At 38.3% G+C, this 13,194-nt stretch overlaps 1 protein-coding gene across 1 annotated transcript in view; it reads left to right on the forward strand.

Annotated features, from left to right (window-relative positions):
- The window catches only part of LOC126377950 (vinculin), a 29,553-nt gene that overhangs the window by 692 nt on the left and 15,667 nt on the right, over positions 1-13,194 (forward strand). The window contains exons 2-5 of the mRNA XM_050025985.1: positions 10,396-10,503; positions 11,881-12,026; positions 12,462-12,567; positions 12,681-12,782. Of these exons, the coding sequence (XP_049881942.1) occupies positions 10,396-10,503; positions 11,881-12,026; positions 12,462-12,567; positions 12,681-12,782 (462 nt within the window). The remainder of the gene's footprint in view (positions 1-10,395; positions 10,504-11,880; positions 12,027-12,461; positions 12,568-12,680; positions 12,783-13,194) is intronic.

A 13,194-nucleotide genomic window follows, 5' to 3' on the forward strand; every position in this document is an offset into this window, starting at 1 on the left:
TGTTAGGGATTGGGGTTCTCCCACATTTCCATAATACAGCACTCCAATTGAGCGAGGTCCATACTCCACCTGGTAAACTATGTTTAGGTGGTAAACTATGATTAGTTTTCCATTAAAAAATCATAAGTACTGCTTTATAGCCCCTGGGCCAGGGACCCGGATTAAAACTTATAATATGGACAGCTGGATAAAGTAGCCCCGTGAATGTCAGCAGCAATGTGAGCAAGTCCAACTCACACTTGACTGAATTTGTTTTATTTAATGTATATAACGAAATAGCCTTTTTATGGCTCAACACATTGAATTTATGAGTCAGTCAAGTTCTTCATTAACAATGTTAAATGATTCATGTTTTCTTTGAATATTTGTCTATAGGAAAAAAATGTCAAAAATATAACTTAATTTATATTGTCATAAATAATTAGTAGGTAACGTACCTACTCAGTTATATTTCTTTATATATTGTATTACAAGATATTAAAATTTGAGAATATGTGTTTATCTTATGAATGCTGTGAACTTAGTTATTCATTCGTTAGATCATAGTCAATATAACCGATAAGATTGACTAAATAATTTTAAACATCTTGCATTTTAATGTCAATCTTGGCATCCTTTAATAATAAATTAAATACTTACTACATTATTTCTAATTTAAATTATTTTCAAATATAAAATGTTCATAATAGGGTGGAGCGATTTCATTTTTTATTTTTTTTCGCTTCGGTATACCTGTAAAAAGTTGCTATTTCAGGTCAACATTAAGCACAAAAAAAATCAGTTGGCTTATGCTATGTTTCGAGGTGCCCCCATCGTCATAAAGTTTTGAAAAATTTAGGCAAATTATGAGTTTTGCCAATTTTTTTCAAAACATCGCAAACATTTTATAAAACACCTGGGCGACAATTATTACCGGTAGAAACATGCGTGTTGAGACTCTAAGGAAGCGGGACGCGGGGGAGAGGTATTTCAGCGAAATAACTCTCCTCCGCGTCTTCATACCCAAACACCGATCGAGTGACATTTAGTAATTTAGCGCGCTTACAGCAACTCATTTATTTGGCGTTCATTTATTTGCATCCTAAGTTGCATTCTAATGAATTACCACTGCGACATTTGTTATTACAATTAAGATGGAAAAACCACAGGGCCGAAATGCTTTTCAGGTACCATTGGATCTTAATTACAAAATTGTTAAACAATGCCGATAGTCGCATTCTCCTTTATACCCACAATATTACCTGAAATTACTAGGACAGAGCTGAGTACCGACCAAAAGTATCTATACGATATTATGACCGCTATCAGTACTGGTATATTTACTTCCGATTTAGCTAATATAGAACCTGGACTTATTAACCATTCTAGTTGGCTAACAACAGCTAATCGAATTCAAAGGTTGTATGCCACAAAAACTGACCCTGAAGAAAAATTAGTGGTATTAGCCACGTACGTAATGAAAGTTTATGGACCGATGTGATTTAAGTACAATAAAATGTACTTAATTCCTCGTGCATCGACGGGGCTAAGCACCTGTGACCAACTATTAATCTTAGTCGCTATTTGAACTCCGGTATGAAGGCTATCATTGACAAAGTAATGCAACGAAATGGATATTTCGGTCATCCAAAAAAATAATATCCTCATTGCCATGCTTGGCGATGACAGAGAGGCTATCCGAGATCTGGCATATCGAAAAATTATAAAAGCAAGATCACAGAATACTCGAAGACTTCGAAAATTGAAGGTGCCGGTGTTCAATTCCGATGCTAAAGTTTATACTGACATTATTTTGTGGCGTGACTGTGACATAACTGAGCCACCACTAACTTCAAATTTGTTTGATGAAACCTTGTAGGAAATTGAAAAAATGTTTTTTATTATTTGTATGTCGTTTCCATATCTCGGGCGTATAGAGTCCCGGACTTTTTGAAGGCGTGCGTGGGGCCGAAGCCAACACGTAGAGACCCCTTAAGACAGTTTAATCTAAATGTGGTGTGACACCAACCGGCGATTATCCCTGTATACACTATGGGAGTGCACCCAAAGACAATCCCCGGTTCGTGTAGGACTATTGCTGATTATGCGAACAAAGGGAACTGGGCTATTGGGTTGGAGGTTAGTGGACCGGGAAACTGGATATGGGGGACTATGGCGCCTGCTCGACCAATGTTGGTAAAAATGGATAAAATGAGCAGGCGGTGACTCGCCACTCACTGGATGGGCCACCTATCTAGCCAACGTGACTGGACGGCAAGGCAGCAACATGGTTGTGAGCAGCTCAGGGTGTCGAGAGGTGTAAACCGCTTTCTGCGAGGCGGTTTACCCGCCTCACCAAATCGCGACTTATTCATCTTTCACTTCCGCCCTGAGCTTATAGCTCTAACGCCCCACTCTGGCCAGCCAATGAAGGCAATTCAGAGGTGAGAGTCCTGCGGCCCCCGCTGGGGTCCACTCCGGTCGGCCAGTGAAAGTAAGCCGGAGACGGAGGGCCTGACCGACTCTCGGGGGATCTCAGCTCCGCGGTGTCGTCACTCACCAACAGATCGCCACAAGCTGGCCTGCGGAGACTGACTGCACTGTTGAATTCACCAGGTTCGCTGATGAATTCACCAGGGGCGATGGGGGTCATCACATCCCTACGCCTTTATTATAATTATTAATAATATTTAAACTGTATTTTTAATGTTTCTGGATATTTTTTGTAATATATAATTACATACATAAAAAAATGTTTTTCGTTTGTTTTCATCCCTGCTGGGGCACCTCAAAACGTTAAGATAATTGTGTGATATTTTCTATGTTTGTTTTGTATATAACAAGGCAACTTTTCATCGCTATGCCGTTGAAGAAAAAAAAAATTTTTTTTATTTCATATATTTTCGCTCCACCCTAGTTCATAACTTTATAGGCTGATTGAAATTGCTTAATTTTCAATTTGTTAAATCTAAAGATGGTAAATTCAAAGGATCATTGATCAGCTGTTGTAAATGAAGTCATTCATCTTTGGAACAATGAACAGTGTGTAATGAACTGTAAACTTTGAGTTCATTCTTTGACTTTAAGCAGACACTAGACAGGACACCATAATTATGGTTAATATAATTTTAAACAGGTTATTTATAATCCGAATTGTTTTTCTTACAAAATGTCGCTTTGTGGTATGGTTTACCCCTGTTGAGGTTGCAGACGTGACTGTTGTAAACATTTAATAAATTATATTAGACTATGTGGGCAGACCTTCAAATGCAGTCTCAGGTCTCTCTCATTATCTCATTACAATTAATGCCAATTTATAATTGAATCTTTGGTTCTTTTTGCAAATATCCAGTTAGAACTTTTACTATGTTTGTTAGAACTATACATTTGTTCTAACTGAATATTTGCTGGATAACCGAAGATTCTGTGATATTTTGTGGTTATTTTTGTGGTTACAGTAATGATATTGACTTCGGTGAAATCCGGTGTATTAAGAACTACCCATGTATGATCAAAGATGGAAAGATAATGCTCTATGTGATGTTCCCAATGTGGTTGTTTTAATGACAAGTGACTCTGGACTTGGACAACCAGTTTGATTATATTTCAACTATCTAACAAGTGTTGTAGTAAATGAGTGGATTACTTACGACCATAGAATAAACAATAATACTATGTAGGTACATAGAAATGGTAACTCTCCGCCCTGCACCAAATAGTATTGGGTGCCGATGTCAACTTTCAGAGTCTTACTTTAATCTTAAATGACTGTAAGCCACTAAAGAGTAAGGGGGAGAGCACGGACTGTTTGTCTCGCTCGCACTTGCGCGTTAGGCGACACACTGTAAGAATGAGATTTTTGTATGGAGTGTCCAGGGTGTGCTATGCTTGTGCTACAGTATCTACTTCTACATATTTATAAGACACAGGGTCACTGGTGAGTAGGTACTTGTTCTTGATATTGGTTTTGAGGTATTGTGCGCGTACATAATTTTGATATAACGGCTTTTGTAAATGTAAAAAATCAATGAATCTTGATTAGTTTGGCAATCTTAAAATACCTCGGCGAAACGTTAGGTATAAAGTCGTAACGGCTTTCCTGAATGTGGGCGGGATTCGACGCGGATGAAGGGCCGCCAGAAGCCATAACACAAATAGATGGAGGACAGTTTCACAAGATCACGGCGGATGTCGCCGAGGTAACGCACCTGCCTTAATTACCTACTGCATACAAAACAACAGAACATATCTTACGATCTTGTTCCATTGTGATCAGATAAAATGTATCATGATTTAGCTACAGTCGCGGTCACCCTAGATCAGTGTCTAGGTTACAAGTTTCGTAGAAAACATAAATGCCTGTCTGTTCTTAGAAACACACGATAAAATCTTATAAAATTAAGATGTCATGTTCTTGGTCTTTGGTAATGTTATGGAATGTGATGATTCATATGCAAGGCAATGAGGTATGCTTACGTCATAGATAACAGCTTTAACACAAGTAGTATTTCGTGAGTTATTACGAATTAAGTACAGCCTAGTGATTTAGAATGTTTTGAGAATAACATAAATCGTAGGTATTGTAGACAGCTGACGTGTAGGTATACAAACATTAGTGCCTGTGATTACGTGTGAAAGTTTGTTTAGTTTTACAGGAATATCTATTTAACCGACTTCGGCGAAGCCAAAAGGAGAGTTTTGTGTTTGATCGCTATGTATGTATGTGTGTGTATGCACGTCTGTTCAAATCTTCAAATATAAACCACCTGTCAGAATTTAACAAATGAGGTGACAAGAAGCATCTTGATTGTCCGGTGGTTATAGGCTATATGACGTGACGCTAAATAATATAATATGGCTCCTTCCAGAGTACATAAACTGAGGGAGAAAAAAAATCTAATGGTAATTGTTGGATATTAAATGAAAGGGCTTCAATTGCACATTTCAAATATGTACATAAAACTAGCTTTTATTTTCGGGTTTCCTTGTATTTAATTTACTCGATAATTACGTTGAATTGATAACATGACTGCTCAGACATGTTCCGGATAGGTTTAATGAGATAGATCGTAATTTTGTGAAGTGAGTTTGCTTGATTGAAAGGCCACGTAGCTATTTATAGGTATTTACTTTCAAAGTTGTAGTTAAATTAATATCAAAGTTCTGCATTGCAGACTGTAGCATATGAGAACAGGAGGCTCCGCCAAATTCACGAAAATGTAGTGAAATATTTAAGCCATTGTTCTCCTTGTTTCTGTAATACCGAATTGAAAGAAAAACAACATCAATGTTAGTACATCTTGAAAGGGCAAACCGAAAATAAACGGGAAAACGATTCCGGGTCTCTATATGCCTAGTAGGCATTGCCTACCTATCGTAATAATAGTGTTAATTAATTGCTTATCAAATAAATAACGATTTCATTGATTGATTATTATAATATTGTTCAAATGACTAAGACTTGTTGATGAGATGTAACTTTCAATACCAACACGATAGACCAGGTATGCCATGCCTTGGTCCTGGATTACATTTGAGTTTGCGGAAATGTTAATCTTGTCAGAGTAGTTTTACACGACAGCTGCGTCAAATAGTTGTTAATAGAATCAGTTTTACGTATCGTAATCCAACTTACATTTGGTAATTAACTGTAGAAGTCTACGACTATGAGACGTCGGGAATAGAACTCATTCGGCAAATAAAACGAAACTCGTAAACTCTACTATTGACTGTACACAAACCGTGATGTTGCCAGGTGATATAATTCAAAACGTTATATTTTTATCCCCTGACTCACGTCCTAGTGCGGGTTATTCGACAGTTTACATTTTCGGATAGCTTGGTTGTTTTCGCTTGCTTTAATGATTGTTGGCTTTAGGTTGTTACCTACTTGAAGTCATAAAAATTGCTTGAGTCGGTCGCTGCATCTTTTAAAAAGTGGCGTAACTTATACCTACACATTGCTTGTCTACATTACTTAATTCCGACACGGAATAACTATAGTATAATGCCCACGAGTAGCATGTAGAGGAGATATCTCGTTTTGACGATGATGGAGCAAATATTTTTTTTCTTTTTGATCTATTCTGAACCGACGTGCGTGTATGAAACGATTGATGAATGGAAGAAGCAAGAGAAGTATGCTAGGATCGAAGCCAATTTAATTCCATAGTCTCTACTTACCCTGGTGGGAAATAGCGCGAGTTTACGTACCTATGTTGTTCATAAGATAAGTTTTGATTAGGCTCAAGAAGTTCATTCAAAATTTTGTTGATTCTAAATATTATCACCAAAGTGTTTTCAACGGTTTGGAGCAGAGAGAATTCCTTGCTTTTTCCTCTGAATTATAATACTTGTTCCGTGACCATAATTCACGCAAGGCCAAAAACATAACCGGGACGTGTCATAGAAATCGTCTAAGGGACACCCGAGACCCGTATCTTTATGATGGACTTATTATTGCTACCTGTCACTATATTCAGTTGTACTTACTATCAAAAGTTCCTGCTGACGTTGGACAAGGGTTGGACCTACCTCAAAAGAAATAAATTAGAAGTGACTTTATGTATGTACGTATGTGTGTGTTACTTGGTCATGAAAATGTTGATATTTATTCAATGTTACAACAACCCACCTTCGCCAAATCGTCAGCTCCTCATCTGTTTGTCATTGGCTCCCGTCCAATAATATAGTAAAATAACATCTGCCGAACTGTAAACTTTACAAAGGTACCCATTCTAAAGCTCTGTTCAAAATGGCGTTCTCAAGCTGTCCTATAAGAATTATGTTTAACTTTTAGCTCTTGCTATAGTCTCCTATAAAGTATTATAAATCTGTCGCAGATATTGCCACCATATGGCTGGCGCCCACGCTACGGCCGTGGACTTAGAAGGTGAAATTATTACATTTCGAGAGACATCAAGTCCTACGCTGGTAATACTGTCGAGTGTTCGTAAATCTTGGCGAGATGCTGTGCAAATTCCTTCACATACTTTATGAATTTCAATAATTCGAAACAACTAATAAAAAAGACTAGGCTTTGCGAAACTAAATCATTTTGTAGTTTTAGTTTGTATTAGATTTGATTTTGTAGTTTATCTGAGGAAAGTAAAAAGAATTCAATGTCAAAGATTCCAGCTTGAAAGAGTAGGTATTATGTTCCCGACCTTGGTGGGAACTCGTCGCAGGCCGCTCGGCCGTGACCTACACAAGTTTGGATGCTTGCTGTTGCCGCCCTCTACTATATACTGCTTATAGCGTGTCCATGTTTACTTTATTTAAGCGATGCAGAATGCTCGAGTTTGGATGGTTGATGGTTTGTTGTACGAGTAACCGCGACAGCTACCCATCAAGATCGTGAGTTCACCTCCCAACCGAAGAGTAGTGCAACAAATGCATAACGTATGGCTTAAATACAGTATGTTAGATGCTGATGATGAATTGCAGGCAGTAGAGCAGTGAATTACATGGGGCATTGATTGTTGAAGTTAAGCAACTTTCGCAAAGGCCGGTCATACGATGGGTGACCACAGAAAAATAAAAAAAACTTTTCATCTGGAGCTCCTCCGTGCTTCGGAAGGCACGTTAAGCCGTTGGTCCCGGCTGCATTAGCAGTCGTTAATAGCCACCAATCCGCACTGGGCCCGCGTGGTGGTTTAAGGCCCGATCTCCCTATCCATCTATAGGGAAGGCCCGTGCTCCAGCAGTGGGGACGTTAATGGGCTGGTGATGATGATGACATGGGGTGTATGTCTATAACCGATGACGACACGTCTACACTATGAATACACATTACGTCACAAACATTGTGTATTGATGATCGAGACGCTATATTTTGACTCATTCTCTTTCTCGAATCTCTTTGTTAGGTTATTGTTTTATGGTCTTAAGAAAACTGTAGGCTTATCACGAAACTTCTCTAATGCATAAACTAATTGTCTCGAATTATATATACACTACAAATTACCTTTGTCACGTGATCTGTTATAGCAAGAACTAGTTTACACCTTTATCACATTTCGCAAACTCAAGGTTGAGACTGATGCGGAACAAATGCCGCGCCCTTTTCGCTGCAACCCCACCTTTGGCACACCACGACTTTAGGGTGATAGCAATCACCTGGTCAAAACAAACGATAGTTTCTGTTTATAGATAGGTATAACGGTAGAGCCGCATACTATACGACTTGCAGTCATATATGATTAACCGTATGGTGACTGATAGAGGATTCACCCATCGCCCATATAATGGTCCTTCGTGTTTCGGAAGGACCAAATCCCTCTGTCAGTTTTTACAACATGCTCGGGTAGATAAGCAATTGAACGAGATTTGTGTTTTTCATAGTAACATAATATTATTATACATCAACGGATTTTCATTAGTACCCGACATATAAGAAAACTACGGTGACGGTCACAAAGTAGAATAGAAATTGTTTATTATATAAGGATGTCACATACAAAAACAAGATGATTTAAAATCAAGTGTGTTTGTATTGATTAACAAGACCAATTTGAATTCTAGAACAAATTAATAGCTACAATGAGGCAAGCCTCGCGTGTTTTGACTCCTGCATCAAAATTTAAAGTAGATTGATACGAGACGCTATTGCAACACTGGGTTATTCCTTCACTTTCAACATCAATGGAGGTAGGCTAGTAAGACATAATACTTGAATGATAAAGTAATCTGTTTCAGGAGAAAAGCAAACTGTTTTTGGCAACGCCTGGTAATCTAAGTTAATAGATGTGTTACATTATAGCCTTGACGCTGCCAACCTTATACGGCGTTAATTTATGTTGAAACGTAGCGTATTATGTCGGTTCTCTTATTGAATAAAGTTAAATAAATACTCATCATTAAAACAATAGGATCCATGATAAACTTGCATAATGAATAGTTTGACATAGGTAATCCATAATGTATCCGGTGCTTTACGAGGTGCGCAACAAAAAACTATGAATGGACACTGTACTAATTGGGCGAACGTATTGCGTATACGCGCCTAATATGGCAGCACAGCAGTTGATGCAGAATGAATAAGCAGGGGGTACGAGTAGCAGACATGCCGTGTTTATTAACCTTTCTTATCTAGAATAGGTCACTTGCCGTGAGCTAACGACGATAGAACAAGGTTTTTAGTGATGCATCTTACAATGTATCTATCTTGACTTCATTGCAATACCATATTATATCATTGAATAAGAAATAATACTACGTATAGAACGGCAACTCTCCGCTCCCCACCAGCGTCTGGGCTAGGTTTACCTCACCCCCCCTCGAACACAGTTTAGACTTAATTCTTATGGCGTTAGACGCACACACACAGATGCGCCTGTACGATAATGTCAATATGTGGTGTCTGTGTAAAATGATGTTGTTTGTATGAAGTGTCCGGGGTGTGACAATACTGTAAACAAGAAACTATTGACTTCGATAAATATTATTGATCTTTATCATTATAATTAACCCAAAGTGCAGCTAGGTATGCTCTGTATCTCTTCAGATCAATTATGGACGGCCTGTGCCCAGCAGCATTGACAGTGACTTAATGTATTTTGATTCATATTAATGACTGGATTTCCGTCTGCGACTATGTCCTCGTGGACTTCGGCTATCGCGCGCGGCGCGTTTTTCCCATCCCCTTTCCATCGCTGAAGCAGTGATTTCCGAAATTAAAACTAACCTATGTTCTTCCTTAGATATGTGATTAATCTGCATATCAAATTTAATCTATATCGATTCATACAGAGTTACTTTCGCTTTTATAATATTAGTGTAGACTGGATGAAGAATTTTATTTATAGTCATGTAACATAGAAGCTCTATTATGCTATGCGCTTTGATGTACTAGGTAAGTATCCTTCAGATTAGATGGCATTCAGATACCATGTTATTGATCGTTATTTTACGAGTAGGTTTCACGACATCTAAATAGGTGAAACGTATCCAAACTACTACAGACTTTCTAGAAACTGTATGCAGCACAGAGAAGTAACAATATATGAGAAACATTTCTTGCGAAGTGAATGTAGCACCAAGTTTGTTATCGTGAGTGAAGTCAAGACATTGTGCAAGTGAAATTTAAGATAACAATGCAAGGTGACGTTTTAAGTTACATGTTAACTTAAGTATAATATAAAAGTTATTTAGTTATTTAACCTACGAAGGAATTGAAGTGGTAGTCTTTAATGTAAACATAAAGTAGGAGTAGGAGTTTAGTAGTTACTTGTAATATTATGAGTAGTTAATAACGTTAATAGCGTTTTCGCCTTACTATAATACAATGTATTGTAAATATTGTAATGTTGTTATAGTTTGTTTAATGACTAGTGTACATTGAGTAGTGATTGATTAGTTACTAGGTATAACTTGTTCAAACATTGTAATGTTGAATGTATGCGACGATGGTTTCAGGTATCCAGGCTAGTGATCCTACACGAAGAAGCAGAAGATGGCAACGCCATGCCGGACCTGGCGCGGCCCGTGCAGGCCGTGTCGCTCGCCGTCAACAACCTGGTCAAGGTAATTATTGTATACCATAGCATAAAGATTAATACTACGCATAGAACGGTAACACGAGAAAGTGTGGTTGGACTGAAAATTGAGAAGGATATGTGTGTGAAAGGTGTGAGTATTGAGATGACGACTGACAGAGATGGAAGATGAATTCATGCTGAGCTGACCCCATTTGGAGTGGGATAAGGGCTGGGATGATGATAGAACGGTACTTCTCCGCACCAATTCGTAACGGGCGCCGACTTCATCCCCTCTGGGTCTTATTTTAATCTTATATGGCCATATCCGCGTAATATGCTTTATATTATTCTTACAATACAATACAAAAACTCTTTATTGCACTTAAATCACATTAAAAATACATTAGTATTATAATTAAATTGGTAGTACAACAGGCGGCCTTATAGTTTCCTTATTCTATTTATTTTGGTGCAATAAAGTATATTATTTGTATTGTATTGTATCCGCTAAGAAGTAAGAGGGAGAGTGCGCGGACTGTGTCTCACTCGCATCTATGCGTTAGCCGGCACACGATAAGAAAGAGATTTTGTAAGGAGTGTCCGGGTTGTGTGTACAGTTTACTAGCTCAGCATGCTTATGACTTCAGTTGTCGTCGTAAATTACAAATACATACATTCATTTACTTTAGGCCTTTCGCGGCTTAATAATTACCCTGACTGACATCGGGGTTGATGAAGTTGGTAACCCACATGATAGAAGAAGAAGATTGATTTACCTCCCTTGTAAAATGTTACTTCGTTTAGAAATAGGCACATTATGTTGTCCAATTTTGATACCGCACGATTATAACTTGTCGGCGATGTTTGATTGCCTAACGACCGTAATTGGTTCACTCTCCAGTAGTGCATGGGAATAAATAAATGACTAATGCAGCGGCAATGACATCATGTTTTTTTATACGCTTGATTTGCTTAAAACTATCGTGACGTGATTACGAAATTGGAAATATTTGAGATATTTTATACCAATGTGAGATATCTTTTCTACGTAAGTTCTTATCTAAACGTTCACAACCGAAACCCTAAAATGTTAGAAATGCCACCTTAGTTATTTCTCCATAGTTTTGATAGTGCGTAAAATCCCAAAGTGGCCTTAACGACTTCTTGAACTTCGCATTTAAATGTTATCTGTTGAAGGCTGAAGTCCATACTACTGTTAGGTTCCCTATTCACACAAAACGTTATTCAGTTTGTTACATATAGCTGCTCTAAAGTGGGCGGGCTTAAAGCCCTAAACAATTTAAGTTAATAGAAATTATCTATACTTCTACCTATACTAATATTTCTATAGTGGCATATTTTGTTAGGTTACGATTTGTAACCGTTTCTTGGACCAGTTTCTCATATGTGTAAATTTCCTAAGGTGGGTCACGAGACCATCGAGTCTTCAGACGACCCGATCCTCCGTCAAGACATGCCGGGAGCCCTGCGGCGCGTGGAGACAGCCGCCACGCTGTTGCAGCAGGCTTCTGATATGCTGCGCGCTGACCCATACTCCGGACCTGCGAGGTACTGCTACTGGATATAAAATACTATGTCCGTTAAACACATCCGTGTCCCTATCAGGGTCGCCAGGGCTACAATTCACCAAATAAAGCGATTCACAATCGGCCTCCTAATAATAGTAAATACTTAGATATCTTAAATTAAGAGGAGTATTCTAAGTCTTTCTGTATAAGGGAATTGATCTGAACATTACCGAGTCCAGACGACGAGGAAGACCAAAAATGAGATGAGCAGACGTCATCAAAAAAGATGTGATTTCCTGCAATGTTCCATTACCGAGTCCAGACGACACGTCAGACAGAGCGAAGTGGAAAGAAAAGTCGCGAAATACAGATCTTATCATCATAGGGAAATAATGCAACGGAGAGAGAGATTGTATGTCTATCTCTCCTTCTTTTATTAGTGTCTTTAGATACATTTTATGTTTTGAACTTTCAGAAAAAAGCTGATAGAAGGGTCCAGAGGAATTTTACAAGGAACATCGGCATTGCTGTTGTGCTTTGATGAGTCTGAAGTTAGGAAAATCGTTAAGGAATGTAAAAAGGTACCGAAAAACATTTGACAAATTGTCGGCTTACTGTACTGTTGCTGCGCTATGTTTAAATTATACTTTTTATTTGTGAATAACAGTTAGACGTTTGTTGTCGTATGTTGTAGGTGCTAGATTACCTGGGCGTCGCGGAAGTAATCGATACCATGGAGGACTTGGTTCAGTTCCTGAGGGACATCTCACCAGCGCTCTCCCGTGCTGCCAGAGAGGTAAATACAATTTTGTATAGCAATTTTCTGTTTCAGTTATAATGGAAATTATCCAACTAGTCACTATGGTCCTGTGTTTCACCGGTTTGCTTCTCAAACGGGGAGTGCCGGTCCGAACACCGGTACCGGTCTTACACCAATCAAATATTCATTTATCGTAAGTTGGCTTGATCATTATTGACAGCATTACAGTTCCCCACATTTCGTGTTGGTCTATCAGAAAGCTCGGTGAGGTGTACGTACTTAGTTTATCTTGCGATGGATGTACCTCTGACTAGCATATAGTCGTGAGCTTATGTTGGAAACTATCCAATCCTGTAGTGGGTTCAAAAAGCCACATTAAAACAAATGATCTACAAAGCAATATTGCAATATGACATTTTCGCATATAAAAGTAAGAGTGCAATATCAA

This window comes from Pectinophora gossypiella, chromosome 24 (assembly GCF_024362695.1).
Source record: "Pectinophora gossypiella chromosome 24, ilPecGoss1.1, whole genome shotgun sequence".
Taxonomy (NCBI): Eukaryota; Metazoa; Arthropoda; class Insecta; order Lepidoptera; family Gelechiidae; genus Pectinophora; species Pectinophora gossypiella.